This window comes from Maylandia zebra, linkage group LG15 (genome assembly GCF_041146795.1).
Source record: "Maylandia zebra isolate NMK-2024a linkage group LG15, Mzebra_GT3a, whole genome shotgun sequence".
Lineage (NCBI taxonomy): Eukaryota > Metazoa > Chordata > Actinopteri > Cichliformes > Cichlidae > Maylandia > Maylandia zebra.
In genome coordinates, this window is record NC_135181.1 from 22282106 (window position 1) to 22301335 (window position 19230).

General features: G+C 38.7%; 2 protein-coding genes and 1 long non-coding RNA gene across 3 annotated transcripts; all 3 read left to right on the forward strand.

Moving 5' to 3' along the window:
* Positions 1-1267: 1267 nt before the first annotated feature.
* Positions 1268-1806, forward strand: LOC143412764 (uncharacterized). The gene is made up of 3 exons (XR_013093302.1): positions 1268-1357; positions 1454-1511; positions 1688-1806. It is a non-coding gene; the product is annotated as an uncharacterized LOC143412764 (long non-coding RNA).
* Positions 1807-7049: 5243 nt separating this feature from the next.
* Positions 7050-10019, forward strand: LOC143412797 (uncharacterized). The gene is made up of 6 exons (XM_076874573.1): positions 7050-7123; positions 7722-7741; positions 8296-8487; positions 9002-9204; positions 9316-9349; positions 9508-10019. Exons 2-6 carry the CDS (start codon positions 7726-7728, stop codon positions 9600-9602), a joined length of 540 nt encoding a protein of 179 aa, XP_076730688.1. The 5' UTR covers positions 7050-7123; positions 7722-7725; the 3' UTR covers positions 9603-10019.
* A 633-nt stretch (positions 10020-10652) lies between these two features.
* On the forward strand, positions 10653-18455 carry LOC101469614 (uncharacterized). Its single transcript, XM_004568403.4, has 8 exons — positions 10653-10719; positions 10910-10929; positions 13291-13482; positions 13946-14200; positions 15992-16027; positions 16432-16461; positions 17257-17292; positions 17616-18455. Exons 2-8 carry the CDS (start codon positions 10914-10916, stop codon positions 17720-17722), a joined length of 672 nt encoding a protein of 223 aa, XP_004568460.1. The 5' UTR covers positions 10653-10719; positions 10910-10913; the 3' UTR covers positions 17723-18455.
* The last annotated feature ends 775 nt before the right edge of the window (positions 18456-19230 follow it).

Consider the following 19230-nt stretch of genomic DNA (forward strand, 5'->3'; position numbering starts at 1 on the left):
GCAATGCCAGTAAGGCTGGGAAACGAGCTGCAGCCTCATCCAACCTCTTTTTTTTTTCCAGGTGCCCAGCCACCCTTCAGTTTCATCATATCATCCCAAACAATAGCTGTAGCTGTCATGAACTTCTGCCTGCAGAGCCTCCTCAACAATGAGGAGTTCATTAGAGACGTCAGCCGTCAGGAGACTTTGTGGAGAGCAGTCTCAGAAGCTCGGCTCTTAAGGTGCGCTACATCAACCTTCTACTTTCTTCAAAAACCTGAAGAACAAAGATATCTAACACCAGAAATGTCTGTTTACCCTTTCCTTGTTACAGAAGGCTCATGGACATCAGGAACTGTCATGAATCAAGAGATTATGACCTTAAAAAACGCCGCCTAATATCTTTTAAGAAGGCATTCAGCAAACAGGTTCCTGAATACAAAGGCAGTGCGCAGAAAGTTATTTGGACATTTTGTTTTTTGCTTTACCTTCTAATGTTTATGTTTATGTTCTAAATCTCCTCTGAGTTTTTCTTTCAGGACGCTCATGAATTCCTAACCTTGTTCCTCAATGAGGTGAAAAGCCTCTCACCTCACCTGAAGAGGGAAGCAGCTCTCCTGGGCCAAAGTTATACCTGCCCAGTAGAAGACCATCATGTTTTCAAAATGGAAAACATGAGGACATGCAAGAGGTAAGCCAGTCTTTCAGAAACACAGGGCTGATTGCAACATTTTCATATACCTCTTTTCCACCTACCTGATCGTTACTTTAACTACGTTACTCCTTAAATGTGTAGCTGCGGTCACCAGTCATCACGCCAGGAGGAATTCACAAGCTTGTCTCTTGACCTGGTTCCAGAGGGGTCTGTTGAGGACATGTTAGGGACATACTTGAAGGTAAGATCACAAATTCGAGATGTAGTATCACTGATCTTAACACACCTTTTTTGTTTGTGTTTGTGTGCATATGTTGTGATTTTTTTTCTACCATAAAGCCTGTTTTCTCTGTGCTGTTGTTTAGGAACAAAAAATCGAATTTACCTGTGACTGTGGAGGGACGACCTCGGAAGTGAAGCCGTCTTTTGATACACTGCCAACGTGAGTAAGGTCACATCAGAATTGATCGACTGACCTGATTTCCAAACTGTGGCGAACTAAACATCAGAGTTTTTAAGACAACACTTGAGCAGTCATTTTGCCCCATCTTCGGTTTGTGTTTGACACTCATTCTTCTTATTTTGTACCTTGGGTTTTTTTTCTTTTCTGCCAGAGTCCTCATCTTTCACCTGAAGAGGTTTGGCTTTACAAAAACCCACAAGCTTCAGAAGGTGAATGACCCCGTCAGGCTGCAGAGGGACTTGGTGGTGTCATCCAAACAGGTAAAAACAGACTGCAGAACATCTCAGAGAATCAGCTTAATTATCGCACTGATGTGAGACTTTATGAAACTGATCTTTGGATTTGTTCCTTCTCAGGGTGATGGCCGTTATGGACTCATAAGCATCATTAGTCACTATGGAGGCACAGAATCAGGTAAAACAACTGACTTGTTACAAACAGAAAATGATTGAACAGAACTTGCTACTTTTGAGTGAAGGACTCACACACAAAAGCTTTTGATGTTTTAAGAAGCACTAAGTCCAAACCACTGTTTGCTTGAATCAGTTGACTTTTAGAAGTTGGATTCATTTGTCTTAATGTGATTTCAGGACACTACATCTGTAATTCTGTGCATCCTGAGGAGAGTCCACAGTCTACATCAGATCCTTGGCTCACCTATAATGATGCACAGGTGCTCCACACAACTGGATCGGCAGTTTTTGAGGAACAGCAGCAGTCTGCCTACATCCTGTTTTACAAGAGAAACGTAAGAAGACACAGCAGCTGAGAGAATTTTGAAATGTCCTATTACCTTGTTAATCATTTTTCTCTTCATTCTAAAACAGGATGTGGAATGAAGTTAGAGCCATCATCATGCTGAGAAGGAACAACCGTCATCTCAGACCGCTGGTAAGTATTGCCCTTAGGAGGAAGGGTCCTCCCAGAGAGCCTGGTTCCTCCCAAGATTTCTTCCTCCAGGAGGGAGTTTTTTCTTGCCACCGTCGCCCCACATTCACCGGTCTCATCAGCAGAGACATTGTTCACCTTCTAAGACCTGGACTTTTTAATGGCATGCATTTTTAATTTCTCTGTGCCATTTTGGGTTGATTGGGACCTGATGAATGTAAAAACAAAGAATTACCTGATTTTTTTTTCACCTGATTTTTATTTCGGTGAAAAATGAGATCCACATATGAGGACATATGGCAGCATGATGTCCTCATACATGAATATCAGGCCTTTGTATAGCAACATTTTATATTTTGGTCTAGACAACCCAAAATGTAATGTCCACATATATGGACTCCAGGTCCTAGGAGGTTAAAACAAAGTCTACTAGTGGTGCACCACTACTAGAGATAGTCAGGATCGGTGTTTGGCTTGCTCTCTGGGAACAACAAAAAAATAAACAAATAAATTAATAATAAAATAAAATAAAGATATTATTTATTTATTTATAATTAAAATTAACATAACAACAAAAACAAAAATAACTAATAAAAACTAAGTAACTAAGTATTCAACTGTGTTTTGTGAAATTTGTAATGAGTCTCAGTTAAGTTGATGTCACAGAAGTTTCTGAATCAACCATTTAGATTGTTCAACAAACAGATTTACTCAGGTAAAGATGGTAAGCTGGAGCACTGGTACCCTTCTAGTTCAGTTTAAGTTTTTAGACAAATATTCCCTCATTCAGTTGCAGTTTCTGCTTACATTATACATTATTTAGCTGCAAATGTTTAGCTGCAAGTAGCAAAGTCCAAAAGTGACAACATTTCCACTGCACTCTCTCCAGAAATGGCATATAGAACTTTTGACCAAATTAGACATTTATCCTTGAAAAATCCATGAAAATCTTTAATTGTACCTTTTATCACATTTTAACAAGTTACTGTCTCCTGCTGCATGTTTCCTGTTTTGGCTGAACTTCATCAGCTCAAAAAACACACCGTGCTGTGGTTTACTGAAAGAACTCATGTACAGGACACACTGAAAGCAGGTTTACAACGTTTAATTAACAAAGTCAAGATCAGTTAACAACAACTGAACGAAAGATTTACTTTTTCTCATCGGTAAAATGGTCAGATGAGGTCCATGCCAATGTGCTCAAGTGGTACCTCCATTAAGGGCAGTAAGGGCATAAAGGCACTTTTGGAATGGCCAGCTGGTTCACCAGCTGACACCACTGGACGCACACCATCAGCTCACATCCAAACAGATTCCTGGCCAGTAAAATCGGTCAATTTTTGGGTCCAGAGTCTTATCTTATTCCAGGTGACCAGCCATCGAGTTGTAACGAGTCACCTAAAAAAATCATTTCTCAGTGGCTCTTCTGCGACCATTGTGTTCTTCCATTGTACAAGTGTCACGACACGCTCAACATGGTCTGTCGTTACAAAATGTGGAAATGTCAGGGCGCACTATTTGACTATCAGCTCTCATCATTTGATCAAAGGGCGAATTGCATAGTGCCATTATCTTCTGTGTAGCGAATTGCCGGAACCGGCAAGCTGAACGCGGCCCAAACGCCACATGTCCCTATTGGCTGTGTGTGCAGCCCTGCATACTGCCCTATTGAGCTACTAAACTCCAACCAATCAGTTTTGAGATTTAAGGGGTATGCTAGCCGTCAGCTAACCGCAGCCGTTACTCTATGCATTTCCCCCCAATCTTTCATTTCCACCAGTACTATGGGGTATTTGTGAATATCCATGACTGACATGGTCGCCAGCTGGTCTTTGGCCAGGGTGATGGCAGTTTCGAGGTTCACTGGCTAGTGATAGCAGACTCACTTCACTGTCCTGGCCGGTAGCCCCCCCCCCACAAATTTCTCTAGCACTACCATTTTCAGCAATCCAGCCTTTCAAAGTGTGGGGCCAGGCTGCAGCCACCTGGTTTAGGCAGAGGACTGGTCTTCCAGCCCCATTTGCCCCATGAAAGTTGCTGTGATGGTCTTCTGGAGAGACTGATGGCAGCCACTTGCAACAACCGGAGGGCACGTTCCTTCCCTGGCCACCAACACACCTTCGCCAAGCGTTGGAAAACTTCCAGGAAAAGCTTGCTGTTGATTTAAGTCAAAATATATTTGCTGATGTTGAGTGTGTGGATATTCAGAAGGACACCCATTCCATAATACATCATTTCCATAAGTGTAAAATCACCAATTATGTTGTCATTAATGTCCAAAAACAACTTGGAGTTTATCACAGATGCGCTTACTTAGAGAAACAATGTGAAGTCTGCTGGACACTGCTCAGAAACCTGATTGTTACAAAATGTTCCCTGGAATGGGAAGCTTTAAATATTACCCTCCTTCTTTGCCTAAAACAAAAGGCCCAGATGATGAAAATGTGTGATTTCTGCTACTTTTGTCAAATGTTGAAACTGAAAAGTAATGTGCTTTGAGATGATGCCATTGATGAAAATGAGATTTGGTTTAAATGAACTGAAATCAGTAGTGTGATCTCCAGTCTTGATATAAGGAATGAGAGAACTGACAGCTGTTATTTTAATCTGCCTGTTTAAGTTGTTTTAACTCATTTAAATCATAAAGTAATGTGGTAACATCTGGACTGACGAGTTTACTGTCAGCATTTTAATCGCTAGTTTAAAGGCTGTAGGCTGCAGCCATTGCTCTAACACTGTATAAATGTAACAGGCCTCAGTGCTGGTTCTAATAGTCTGAGCTGCTTCCAGCTTTATTTGTGAAGAGCACAGCAGCTTACAAAATCACGTAGCTAGCTCGTACAGCTGCCACGTAAAAAAATTCACAAGCTAAGATGACCTTAAAATAACGGGGCTACGTGCGGTGATGTTAGCGTTAGCCATGTTAGCACGTTACCTTCAACAGGTGGTCAGACTGCATAAACAGGCACTCAGTCAGAGGTTGACCTTCTCATGACACAAGTCATGAGAAGGTCAACTTGATGCCTTCAACCTTGCATGAAATCCCTGCAATTTCCCTGCAAAGTCTTTGATGAGAATCGTTACTGTTTGCTCTGATTTTTTTCTGGCCTGGTTCACTGGTCAGGTCACACAGTAAGAGCCAGTTTTATCATTTCTATTTATGGTAATGCCTCCAACTAGCACAGCTATAGTCTTTAAATGAAACATGTTATTCTATTAGTGTTGCTGTATCCATGTGATTTATGTGAATAAGTTCAAAACTTTACATATACTGAAATTGATTAACTCATTTCATGATCTGTGACTGAGTTGTAAAATATGGCAGATGATTTAGTCCTCTATTGTCTTTATTTAGACTTATCTATCTTTGACGTGTGAAAAATATTCCAAGCTTGTAAGGATGACTGCACAATCTTTATCTTACAATGTTACCAAATATTTTCCAAAATCAGTTTTAAAGACAAAGTGCGGTAGCATAAGACATGGGTGGTCTTTGCTAATATTTAATGAACTATTTAGTGTAAAAAAAATAGCAGAATTTATTTGCCTCTCTGTATAACATGCTTCAACGCTTTTACTTGTTTAGATCTATTGGATGATATATTGATTTTACTGCTTTCCAGAGTTACCACTGAAAAGTTGTCAGGTTTATGGAGATTGATCTGAAAAGAACAAAAACATGTTGAGTGGCAGCTGACTGTGGTTAATTGTTGATGTCAGAAGACTTACAGTAATCAGATTCTATCATTTCAAATAAAATTCCTAATATGGATAACACTGGAGGGTAATAATGCTGTTTCTATCACTCAACAATTCATTATGTACCATTCTAAATACCAGCCTATTATCTAGTGTCCATTCTCTCCTTACTGTAGTAGTTGTTGGAGAGACAGTCCAATATGTTGGCTGGTGGTTTTTGCATTTGATAGTGTCAACTTAAGTACACCATTACTGTTTCCATAGGAATTAACACTTTGAAGCCTAAATCATGAAATAATTGCCAGAAAAACCTTTAAAAAAAAAAAAGTCTTTATTTAACCTTCTTTTCTTTATTGTTTTTGTAATTATTTAGAAAATAAATTACATTCCAATTTCCATATATGACATTTAATTTGTGTCATATCTGCCTATTTGCTTGTTTTTTTAAATTTGTTTATTTAGGTTTATTTAGGTTTTTCAGGGGGGGGAATTCACATTGATGATGTTGAAGTCCCAAAAACTGGCAAAAAACTGTATGTATCAAATGTTGTACACTAGGCATTAAAGGGTTAAAAGGGCACAGGACTTACTGGAGTACTTCTGCTGCTCATTCCTGTGCAATATCCCATCTGACCTCCCGTCATATTTCTTTTCAAGATTTTCTTATTTAATCACTAGTGTACATATATTAATATTTATAGATACATATATATTTAGTCATCTTTTCTCTTTTACCATGTCTCTCTAATATTTTGCTCCTTACTATTTTTCTATTTTCTTTATTATTTTATTTTATTTTATTTTATTATATTTTCTCCTACTGTACCATGCTGCTGAGTGACTGCTGCTCGTCAAACACATTTCATTGCAATGTTGACCCTGTGCTAACTTGCATATGACAAATAAAATCTGAAAGCTGAAACTGAAAACTGAAAACTGGAGTACTATGAAAACGTCCTTTTTCAAATGACTGCATAGTTAAATAATGCTGCTGTTTCAGTTAGGTTGCTAAAGGCTGTGAAGTAGACATCAGAATGTTGTTAGCCGTGTTTTAAAATACGCTCTTTTCTAAGCTAACTTCATGTTCAGCTGAAATCTTCTTGGTTTCCAACAGTGTTTGGGCGTTTCAGCAGTGTGTGTGTGTGGGAATTTCAGTAGTGTGTATTAGAAAGTTTCAGTAATGTTTGTTTGAGTTTCAGTGGTGTGTTTGTGAAAGTTTCAGCAATATTTGTCAGATAGTTTCACAAGTGCAAGCACTTCCGTAATAATGTCCCTAGCACCGCCTCACACTCTAGCGGTATTTCCTCTTTATTCATCTAAAGCGGAACTCTGAACAAGTGCAACAGCTACTGGGAGAGAAGCAAAGAGGCGCTGAGAGGAGGAAAAGGAAAGCATCAGGCACAAACAGACAGTGAGGGAGAGAAAGCGAGGAAGGAAAGGTCTGTGTGTGTTTGTGTGTGCTGGTGTGCGTGTGTGTGTGTGTGTGTGTGTTTGTGTGTGCTGGTGTACGTGTGTGTGTGTGTGTGTGTGTGTGAGGACACTTACATTTAACATAGTTTCATGCTTATAGGAAGTGAAATTCTCTGTAAACCACAGAGATGACTGTGTAAAGAAAACCCGGACCAGCCTATTGGGCACCAACAACCATGCCACATTCAAAGTCGCCTTTCTCCACCATCCTGATTAGCTTAGGTCATCTTCACCATGTCGACCTGACTAAATACACTGACTTGTTGTAATGTGATTGGTTGTTAATAATAGTATATTTAATAGTGCTTCTTTTGTGGCAATCATATCAAGAAATAACGTTTCCAAATCTCAGTAACTGTCTGCTGAGTTGCTTTGCTACATCAGACTAATGCAGGTAATACATCTCTAAGATATTTTTTAGTATTCTTGGCCAGGAAAAGCTTATACAAAGCAACTGTGGCTATGAGGAATCTGCGATGCATATCAGCACACATTGCGTTTTGTTATTGTATTAAATTTTGTTATATTATTCTGATTAAAGGTTCCTTTTGGTTTATCCTTTCTCAGGGACATGGAAAAGCAAAAAGGTAAGAAAAAAGGTTAATATTATTAAGGAGAACAAGCTGCACTTGGCAATTACGATAGAGAACATTTCTAACTGCTTTTTTTAAAATCTTATGATTAACTGAGTGTGCAGATAATTGTGATTGGAGTTTCCCCCTTATTTCAATAACTTTGAGCTACACAGGTCACACTGATGATGTAGAACTTTTAAAAACTCACATTTATAATATGGTACACTTGGTGTCACAGGATAAAAAGGAAGTAACTATAGAGGCCAAACCCTGGCTTCTGGTGAACTGGATATGTGATCACTTGTAGTATAGAGATTGCTGACAGTCTCTGTGAAATCCATTGCTCAAGCTCCATTCAGGGTGCTCTAGTGACCAGTCAGTGACCCCACTGGCAACTAGAAGGTACTGGGGTGTGCGTGTCACTGACTGGTCTCTAGGCCAAAAGTCTAATGTAATTAACACATCTAATAAGCTAAACACAAAATATATAATGTATAATATCGCTCATTGTGTGTAAGATGTGTGGCTTCACACTTGTCTTCTTCTCCTTTTTAATTTATCTTTAGTGTTGTGGAAAAGATTCTTTGTCATCTCGGCTAGAAAAACAAGTGAAGCTCATCATTCTTTTATTAAAAGGCTTAAAAGTATCGATCAAATGGAAGTGACCTCCGCAGAAAAATCTGACTACCTTCTGATTTTCTGTCCTGTTAATTCACAAGTTGGAGCAGACATTGCAGAGGCCCTGGACAAGATTCCCCGTAAGAAGTCCTTATTCACTAGTTTTTCAACTGCCATCAGAATTCTAGAGAACCTATTCAAAATAATTATATGAAGGTTTTGAAAAATATCATAGCAAAAAATAGAGCATTCTATCTGCATGTGACAGGTATAACATTAGGTGCCCACTTCCTTTGTATTCACATTTGTCAAAAGACATGCACTGTTTTTTTGTAATTAGAAAGCGAATGAATGGACAGTCTTCATGTATTAAATCAAACTTGCTCACTTTTCCATAAAATCTTATGATCATGATCAGAGTAACTATAAAAAACAACAACATAGGAAAACTATTCCTGCAGTATGTATCAGTTAATGTGAGCAGACTAATGTCACTAATGTACTGTGGTTCATTCAGTCAATGCTGCTGGTATATGTGAAAAAACCTGTGATGAACATTCATGTAGTTCTTCTTTCTTCTTCATTTAACGTGCAGGCCAAGACCAAAAAATCTTGTTTCTGAATCATTTGATCCTGTTGTCTCTCTGCCTACAGGTGGTAAACCTGTAATTCTGGTGGTGATGCATCACACCTCCAATCTTGAGCATGTTGTAGCTGAAAGCTGGAGACAGGTGAAGAACGAGAATGTCCACCTCACTGTGGATTGTCTGGTTTATAAGGGAAAACTGCTTGATTGCAGCTTCAATGATATCATGTGGTGTAACATTGGGAAGTTTTTCAGAGTTTCCATTCACCAGGTAATTTCTATACATACAGTCATGCTTGGTACTATTAATAACAAGCAAACAAACAACCCCACCCTCAATGTAAACCCAAACATGATTATAACTCTTTGTTTTATTCTTTAGCTCATTCAGACTTCTAAGTGGCGAAAATGCAGTTGTAAGTATAACTGTAATGCTTTTGTATATTTCATCAAAGATTGCTTTTGTCGCTTTCCACATAATAAAGTTGTACGGACATTGGCATTAATATTCAGTAACTAATTTCAAACTTATAAATGTTTAACTTATAAATAACAAGCTCTTTTCTCCCCGTAGGTTACACTGACCCTCTGATACTGGGTGTAGGTTTTATAATGTGTATTATGATAGTGGCAACTGTGACTATGGAAGTAGTGCGAAGGATGATTTAGATGTTACTGAGCTGAATGTTTTTTTTTTTATTATCTGGATCATAAAAAAAGGAAAATGATATAATGATAAGAGATCTGCAACCTTATGCACAGGGCTACATGTTCATTGAAAAAATGTGTTGTGAGTTTGACAGTGAGATCTGAGATGCTAAAATGTTCTAAAAGAATAACTTGCTGCTTTTGTCCAATACTTGTGTGAAAGAAATCCTCTCTGAAGAGATGGTCGTGTAAAGTTTGTATCCAATGTTTCAGCCAAAGGTGCTATGAGATTAAAGTTTTTTAAAGTTCAACATGTGGCTATATTTCCGGTTCACAGTCTCTTTGTGCTTCTTCTTAAGCAAAGCATTTCCCCTGTGTATGGCTGTATGATATAATGTTCTGGTTAAGATTTAGGTTTTAGTTGAACAGATTAGTAAGTTTTAAATAACAGCTCAGAAAGTAAGGATGCTGTTTTGTGCAATTTTATTAATTATATTTAAATTATCTGTGATGAATACAAATCAATTGTATATAGTATTTTATTTTATTGTGTACAGTATCTTATTCTTATTCTTATCATCTTATCTTATTTCAGTGTTTTGTTTTGTTTTCAAATTTTTGCTATGTAACTTTACACTGTCCACTTTCTGCTGTAACAAATCAAATTGCCCACGTGTTGGACTAATAAAGGTTATCTTATCTATATTATCATATCTTATGATGCATAGTCATCAGATTTAAACACAACTGGACCAGCATGTTTTACAGTTTTCCCTGCCACAACAATCAAAACACCAAAGGAGGGGATCTATTTTTGATAGCATATTTTTGAAGCATGAATTTCCTCTTTCCAAACACTTGGAAAATAATGGCAAGGGACAATAAAACAGTTTATATTGCTTTTCCTTTAAATTCTCACCTGACCCATTTCTTTATTCCACAGTTTTACACTCTGTTAACCCACTTCCCCTACTGCTGTGTTCTGATCTTATTTTTTTCAAACACTGAAAGAGTTAATGTTCCTGTTTGGGCAGTTACTTTAAAATCGAAAATGAAAGTGCTTCACAAACAGGGAAGGACGTCACTCCCTTTTCAGTGTTCGAAGGATATACCAGAGACTGTATACTCAAGCTATTGTGTAAGTGAATTTCTCAAAATCTTTCCATGTGAAGCTGTGAACTTCACAGCTCTAGCAGGCCCAGACATATACATATTCTCTAGGCCAATGTTAGCCTAGCTTTTTAAAAAGTGAACAGAAAGTGAAACTGCTGACCATGATTATTCATTGTTGTTTTGACTAAAAGCTCCTTTCTCTTCTCCCTCCTCAGAGACATGGTACAAAGACATGGTGAGAAAATATGGTGCTTTTGAATTTTTAAGTTTTATCTGTTCCTGAAGGCTCTGGACGTTGTAGGGCTGTCCTGGTTGACACGCCTCTGCAATGTTGCGTGGAGATCAGGGGCAGTACCTGTGGACTGGCAGACCGGGGTGGTGGTCCCCATCTTTAAGAAGGGGGACCGGAGGGTGTGTTCCAACTACAGGGGGATCACACTCCTCAGCCTCCCTGGGAAAGTCTATGCCAGGGTGCTGGAAAGGAGAGTTCGTCCGCTAGTCGAACCTCGGATACAGGAGGAACAATGCGGTTTTCGTCCTGGTCGCAGAACACTGGACCAGCTCTTTATCCTCTCGAGGATACTTGAGGGTGCATGGGAGTTTGCCCAACCAGTCTACATGTGTTTTGTGGACTTGGAGAAGGCATTCGACCGTGTCCCTCGGGGTGTCCTGTGGGAGGTGTTGCGGGAGTATGGGGTGTCTGGCCCATTGCTACGGGCCATTCAATCCCTATACAACCGTTGCAAGAGCTTGGTTCGCATTGCCGGCAATAAGTCGGACTCGTTCCCGGTGGGTGATGGGCTCCGCCAGGGCTGCCCTTTGTCTCCGGTTCTGTTCATAATTTTTATGGACAGGATTTCTAGGCGCAGCCAAGTGGCGGAGGGCTTTCGCTTTGGTGGCCTCAGAATCTCATCTCTGATTTTTGCAGATGATGTGGTTCTGTTGGCTTCATCGGGTGAGGGCCTCCAGCTCGCACTGGAACGGTTCGCAGCCGAGTGTGAAGCAGCGGGAATGAGGATCAGCACCTCCAAAACTGAGGCCATGGTTCTCAGCCGGAAAAGGGTGGAGTGCCCACTCCGGGTCGGGGATGAGTTCCTGCCCCAAGTGGAGGAGTTCAAGTATCTCGGGGTCTTGTTCGCGAGTGATGGGAGAAGGGAGCCGGAGATCGACAGACGGATTGGGGCTGCAGCTGCAGTAATGCGGACGCTGCACCGGTCCGTCGTGGTGAAGAGGGAGCTGAGTGTAAAAGTGAAGCTCTCAATTTACCAGTCGATCTACGTTCCTACCCTCACCTATGGCCACGAGCTGTGGGTAGTGACCGAAAGAACGAAATCGCGGATACAAGCGGCAGAAATGAGCTTCCTCCGAAGGGTGGCTGGCCTCTCCCTTAGAGATAGGGTGAGAAGTTCGGCCATCCGGGAGGGGCTCAGAGTAGAGCAGCTGCTGCTCCACATCGAAAGGAGCCAGCTGAGGTGGTTCGGGCATCTGACAAGGATGCCCCCTGGGCGCCTCCTGGGTGAGGTGTTCCAGGCATGTCCCACCGGGAGGAGGCCCCGGGGCAGACCCAGGACACACTGGAGAGATTATATCTCTCGGCTGGCCTGGGAACGCCTTGGTATTCCCCCGGATAAGCTGGAGGAGGTGGCTGGGGAGAGGGAGGTCTGGGCCTCTTTGCTTAGGCTGCTGCCCCCGCGACCCGGCCTCGGATAAAGCGGATGAAGATGGATGGATGGATGGAAGTTTTATCTCCAAAAGTTGATTCTGTTCATCTGGACGTAGCGTTTTCAGTGGGAGAAACGTTTCCCCTCACTGAAAACGCTACGTCCAGATGAACAGAAATAACTTTTGGAGATTTACTTGCCTGGATGATTGAGCATACATCAAGACTTTTTAAGTTTTACTTTTCAAAATTAAAGTTGTCAGATATTTCACTATTAAAGACAATAAGCTTTATTTAATAATTACACTTGAAAGGATATACAATTGCAAGCATTATTTTAGCCACAGCAGGTGGTCTGGGGGAGGCTTCAGTTTGCAGCTAAACAAGGAATTAATGGAAACCAACGATACTCACAGTAAATTCTAATGGTGGTATAAAAAAACTAGAATTATCCCACTTTAATTTTAAATTTTGATTTTCACTATGGCCAGCACTGTGGCACACTCTGGAACTGTTGCCTCACAGCAAGAAGGTCCTGAGTTTGATTCCTGGCTGGGGTCTTTCTCCCCGTGTTTGCGTGGGTTCTCTCTCAGTACTCCACCTTCCTCCCACAGTCCAAAGGCATGCAGTTAGTCGGGATACGTTAATCGGTAACTCTAAGTTGCCTATAGGTGTGAGTGCAGATGGTTGCCTGTCTCTACATGTTAGCCCTGCGACACACTGGGGATCTGTCCAGGGTGTACCCTGCCCTTTGCCCTGCTCTTTGACAGGGAAGACAGGAATATAGATGCATGAATTCAATCTGGTTCTTCTTTAAAATATCTGGATTTAGATTAGCACTGTTAAGCACTGTTTATATGGTTGATAGACATTAACTCATTAAAAATTATGTCACATCTGAACAAGGATCCAATTTTTCTTTTTGTTTCACTTTAGAGTCATGGAAAAAATTCTTTGTGTGGGAAGCAGGAAAAACAAATGGGGCCCATTTTCCAGTTGTTCAAATACTCAAAAGTATTGGACAAACAGACGTGACCTCTGCAACGGAATGTGACTATCTTCTAGTCTTCTGTCCTGTCGTTTCCCGAGTTGGAACAGACATCGGCGAGGCCCTGCACAACATAACTCGTAAGAAATGTTAAATAACTAAATGCTAAATAATACATGCATGCATGACACATTGAGTTTTGATTGAAGTTATTGCTGTAGGGTGAAGATGAAAGTGGAATTTGTATACACTCATTGTAGATGTGAATATCATGGTAATTTACAGGATGCAAGTTTAATAACTTAAAAAACAACAATAGCAATTTGCCATGTGTTGTTTGTTTAGCACATTAATTTGTGCTAATTTTTGAACTACTAATTTGTCCTACTTTTGATATGTTGTTTTGGATATCATTACTCCTTTTAGTGATTTTAGTGATTATGGCCTCATGCTACGTTCACTTAGAATATTTGGCCTGTAAAGTGGGAAATAAATATAAAATACAAAATTGGAAGTAAACAGAAAGGCTACATTTAACATGCAGGCAAAAAGCCCAAACTCTTGTTTCTGAATCATTTGATCCTGTTGTCTCTTCACTTACAGCTGGCAAACCAGTAATACTGGTGGTGATGCATCACACCTTTGATCCTCACCATGTTGTAGCTGAAAGCCGGAGGCAGGTGAACAACCCAAATGTCCACCTAACTGTGGACTGTCTGTTTTTTGAAGGCCACCTCCTCAGTTGTAACCTCAATGATACCATGTCGGGTGACATCAAAAAATTTTTTGGTTCTGAATTCCCAGTTCCAGTCTTAATTCACAACCTGATCTCTTTGTGGCAACACATCCCACGTTTCTGTAAGTATGATATAATACCTTCATCTATCTGATTTATCTGAATATTCATCTTTGTGTTTTATTGATGACCACCAAATTTAAAGTTCCTTATTTCTCATGGTATGGTCACATTTATTTAAAAAAAAACAACCCTCCAATATTTTCTGGCACACAGTGTTGGGAAGGTTACTTTTAAAATGTATTCCACTACAGATTACCGAGTACATGCCCCAAAACGTATTTTGTAACGTATTCTGTTACTTTGCTCAATGAGAGTAATGTATTCTGATTACTATTTATTGCTATTACTGAAGGTTACTCGCCATGCCAATACCAACTAGACTGTTAAATCTTAATGTAAAATGAGTAACAGTAGGGTGGACATTAGGTAAGGCTGCACTTTTTGCAGCGATCTCGTATAGAAAACAGATTAACAGGAAAACAGGTCCGCGGCTCCAAACTGTAGTAAAGGTATCTCTGGCTAATACGTTGGGTTCCGTGTCGGGTTCGTAACCGAAAACTAGCTTTACTTTGTTGTCTGGATCAACTTTGCTAGCGAGAGACAGAGAGATGCATTGAAAGGCTGCTCCAACGGAACTTATTGTTTCGGAGGAAAACCAACACAGTCGAGTCTTAATAGCTTACTTACAACTAACTTAGTCCTTGCTCTTCCACGTCAGTACTGAGACCTTGAAAACAACCATAGTGATGGAAGAGACACACCCGTGGGAGAGATTCATACATTTTTATTTTGAGATTGACCTAAACTATGAACACATTAAATCAGTGCTTTGCAGTAAACACAGTTTTTATATAAGTGAGAGACATCTGAAGAGGTGACACACTCACCGCAAGGCATACTCTGACGTGGAGAAAAACGTTTTGTCGCCATCTCCCAATAGTATATCTTTTTTTCCATTTTTTTTCAATGTCTCTTGCAGTGCTCTGTGCAAAATAAACACCAAACTGAAAAACATTCACCAAGCTGAATCCAAGTCAGAAAAGAAAAACATGTAGGGTATTTAGTGGCCTGAAATGTATTAATCCATAAAGCCTAACTAGTCAAAACTCCTTTGTGTGTCTTCGTATTGAAAGATGATTCTGGTCATTTCCAATGGTTTGTATCATAAATGAGCTACGTTAATGAAAATCTAAGTAATGTCTAGCCATGGCGTAATTAAAAGTACCTATGCATAAGGCATATCAGTTGTGTTTGAGTAGTAAAAGATACTGTACAAATTAATGCTCTCTTTTTCCCCTATTTGAGGTTTAGGTAGCTTCATCTGAAAAATATTTGGACTTTGCAAGTATGACTGTACTAGTTTTTGCTTATTTTTTAGTTGTTTCCTAAAACATCATTTGTTGGTGTTTTAGGTTAATATATTGTAAAGGTACAGCTTTTAGATATATCCCAATGTGTTCTAACTCACAACCTAACCAGAAAGCCCTTTTAAGCCCATGCTTCCATCCCATTCAAGTTGTTGCCGACTGCATCGAGCTGACGTGCAGTAACATTTCTTGGAATATGCACATCAGGTTATGTGGAAGGTGACGGCACAGGGTTAAAAGGCCATTCTGGTAACATCGCTAGTTACAATGTAAATTTCCTGCAGAAGTCTAGATCATACATAAGTTAGCATGGTAGTATAAGGTCTAGATGTTGTTCTGCTTTTCCACGAGTTTTTGGTTGTGATCACTTTGGTTTCTCCCTCTAAATAACGTGTTTATTCAATGATGAAAAAAAAGTAAAAGAAAAGCGTATATGACTATGATCAAAGATTTATTTAATGAGCACAATTTTGTTTAATTCAGTTTTAGGTTTCTTCATCTGGAAAATATTTGGACTTTGTAAGTATGACTGTATTTTTTTTTATCTTATTTTCATTTTTAGCATATTTCATACTAAAACATTAAAAATATAAATAAGTAATTTTATGTTCTAATATACAGTGTTAAGAGCAAATATCTCTTGTTGTGTTCTATAAGATTGTAATATAGATAATGCTCAATATTTCTGTTGCATCCACTGGGTTGAAATAAAATAAAAACAAAACAAATGAGCAAAAAGAAAAAAAACCCCCAAAAATGACAATGGTATAATTATCTTACAAGATGTGTTTCAGTAGCAAAATATACCAGACAACTTATTGCTCTGTTTTTATTTGTTTAGGTAGCCCTGCCTGAAACATATTTGAACTTTGTAAGTATTAACTGTGTTAGCATTACCTTAACATAATTTTATTGTGTTTTAGGTTGCTCCAGTATCTGGAATATATTCGTGTGTAAGTATAATTATTGATAATTTTTATCCTTATTCATGTCTTCATCTTTTATCTCCATAAAGCTACAGTTTTTAGAACAAATATCCCAATGTGTCCTAAGTCACAGCATAACCGGAAAGCCTGTATGCTGCAACTTTCCACACCATTTAAGTTACTGCCAACTGCATCAACCTGAAGTGTAGTAACATTTTTGCGGATGTGCACATCAGGTTGTGTGGAAGGTGACGGCACTGAATTAAAATGACTTTCCAGTTGCAATGTAAATTCCTGTACAAGTCTAATTCACACATAAGCTAGCATGGTAGAATAGAATTTCTTGATGTATGCTCAACCATCCTGGTAAGTAAATCCCAAAAGGTTGATTCCCCAACCTTATAAACAGCACATTTGCAGTCATTGTTTGAATGTACTGTTTATAAAGTTGGGGAAACCAGCAGTGAGCTGAGACTGAAGAAGTCACTTGGATGGGTGATGAAATGTTTTTCCCACTGAAAATGATATGTCTAGATGAACAGAATCAACCTTCTGGGGTAGAATAACATCTAGATCTTGGTATTTCACCAAAATAAAAAGAATTTTTTTTTTGATTACTTTGGTTTCTCCCTCTAAATAATGAGGTTATTTAATATTGTACTAGTGTTTATATCTATTTTGTTCATGAATTGATAAAAAAGAGATAAAGGAAAGCATACATGACTATGCCTAAAGCTTTATTTACCTCCTACATTCTGTCACTTGTGTGTGAGTGGTAAAAATAACAGACGAGTTACTCTTCTGTTTTCATTTTACTTTTAGGTTTAGGTAGCCCCATCTGGAAAAAAATCAGACCTTGTAAGTATCACTGTATAAGTTTTAGCTTTGTTGGTGGTGTATCCTAAAACATATAATAACATGTTCTGTAGAAATCACTCAGCCTGTTTACAATGTAATCAGAATGTAGTGATGAGCAAGCACAAATGTCACTCTACTCAGAACTAGTCTTACAGGTCACTTGAGTCAGTTACACACTTGTAAAAGTACTTAGTACTTTCAGTTTTCAGAAACCAGCTACTGCAGACATATGGCTGATTTATGTGTCTCAGAAACTCTCTCTACCATAACTATGGTCCGCTGTGGCTTATTGCTCTTTTTGTCTTTATTTTTCTTAATTTTAGGCTTGAATCCTCTGGTACAGATTGCTGGATTGATTGTTCCTTTGCTGATGGCAGTTGTGACATCATTCAGCTCCAAAATATGGAAGAGAAATAAAAGTGGGAAATGAGGACTGCAAAACAAAATCCAAAAGCAATAATTTAACAATATCACAGTACGTTTTCTTGATACTGTATATAAAACAAAATATATGTAATATATCATGCCTTTGTAATCATTAAAGACGTGTTAGTTATGTATTATAGTTATGAAAGCTGGTATAGATGTTTTAGGGATGAATCTTTTGATCATTGGTACTGTAGCATGCTAAAGATGAAATGTTGCTTTACTCACATGTCCAGATGTCAAGTCAAGACTGAAAAGTGAGCTTTAAGAAAACAAAACCATTTCTTTCCCAGTTATTGCAGACATGCTTATGTATTTTAAAATAACGAATTTATTGAGTGGATATCTTGGTGTCATTTGTGGCTTTTGTTCATACTGAATTAAAAGACATTCTTTATTAAGTGACATTAAAAACTGTTTCTGATTTAACAAATTTCAACAAGTAGATATAGTTCAAGTTTACAGGTTTTTGTGCTTCTTTTCAGTTCATTAATTCTTTCTCTAGAATTCTATTTTCGCTTAAACTCTTGAATTAATATTTACACACTCATTGTGTGGAACACAATAAAACCAGAGACTGTCATTTAAGGAGTTGCCCCGCCCCCGACCGTTTTTTTTTTAAATAAATATTGAGACGTGAACTTAAAGGAGCATATTAGTGTGTGGATCAACTTTATGCAATTTAACTTTCTGAAAAGAAAGAAAACAAGAGCCATATTAAGAGCTCTTTTAATGTCCACGTCGGTTCTCAGTCATACAGGCCATGGTAATCTAAGGAGCTTGGAAAGAAAAGAGACTTCTTTAAGTTTCTTGATGATGTTTCACCTCTCATTCGAGAAGCTTCTTCAGGTCTAAAACCAAAGACGTTCCTCGAAATCCCTGCTGATAATGACCCACATGATAATTTGGAGTAAAGGTTAACACCTCATTCTTTATCATTGTTCAGTGACATTGAGGAGTCAAAAGGTAAGAAAAGCGGTTACAATAATAATTTGTAATCACTATTCATACCTGACAGATTCATACAGTAGACAGACAGAGGTAGCAACTAGCATTTGATTAAGTTAATATTTCACAGTTATATGACGAGTCTGTGGAGACTCAGGATAAATCTAAAAGACATGTGAATAATAATGTCAGCTTAAAGTAGACAGGAAAGGTAATAGATAATTCACTAATAGACAGAGAACATAATAACTGCCGACCGTACCTGCTACATTCATTTCAGCGTGTTAAATGTTCAAAAATAGCCTCATAGTCATTCATAGCTGCCTTATATAAAAATGGTTTATATAGTTGTTTCACAGGTTAAAGAGTAAATAATTAATCAAAACTAACGATAACTGGTAATTCTAATGGTTGTAGTTATTTTTATAATAATAATAAATTATACCTATACAGTAAGGCAAAAAGGCACACCTTGATTTAACTCAACAACAAATTTCCAGTCATGGACCAGTGCACAGACTGGTGGGGCCCCTCCAGCTGCCAAATGTTATCTATAGCACAATC

Excerpts from the sequence above, each read along its gene's own strand:
- LOC143412797 (XM_076874573.1), top strand. Across the intron at positions 8,488-9,001 it reads GGCCCTGGACAAGATTCCCC|GTGGTAAACCTGTAATTCTG; the intron begins GTAAGAAGTCCT and ends CTCTGCCTACAG. Across the intron at positions 9,205-9,315 it reads TCAGAGTTTCCATTCACCAG|CTCATTCAGACTTCTAAGTG; the intron begins GTAATTTCTATA and ends TTTATTCTTTAG.
- LOC101469614 (XM_004568403.4), top strand. Across the intron at positions 14,201-15,991 it reads GCAACACATCCCACGTTTCT|TTTTAGGTTTCTTCATCTGG; the intron begins GTAAGTATGATA and ends TGTTTAATTCAG. Across the intron at positions 16,462-17,256 it reads TATCTGGAATATATTCGTGT|GTTTAGGTAGCCCCATCTGG; the intron begins GTAAGTATAATT and ends TTTTACTTTTAG.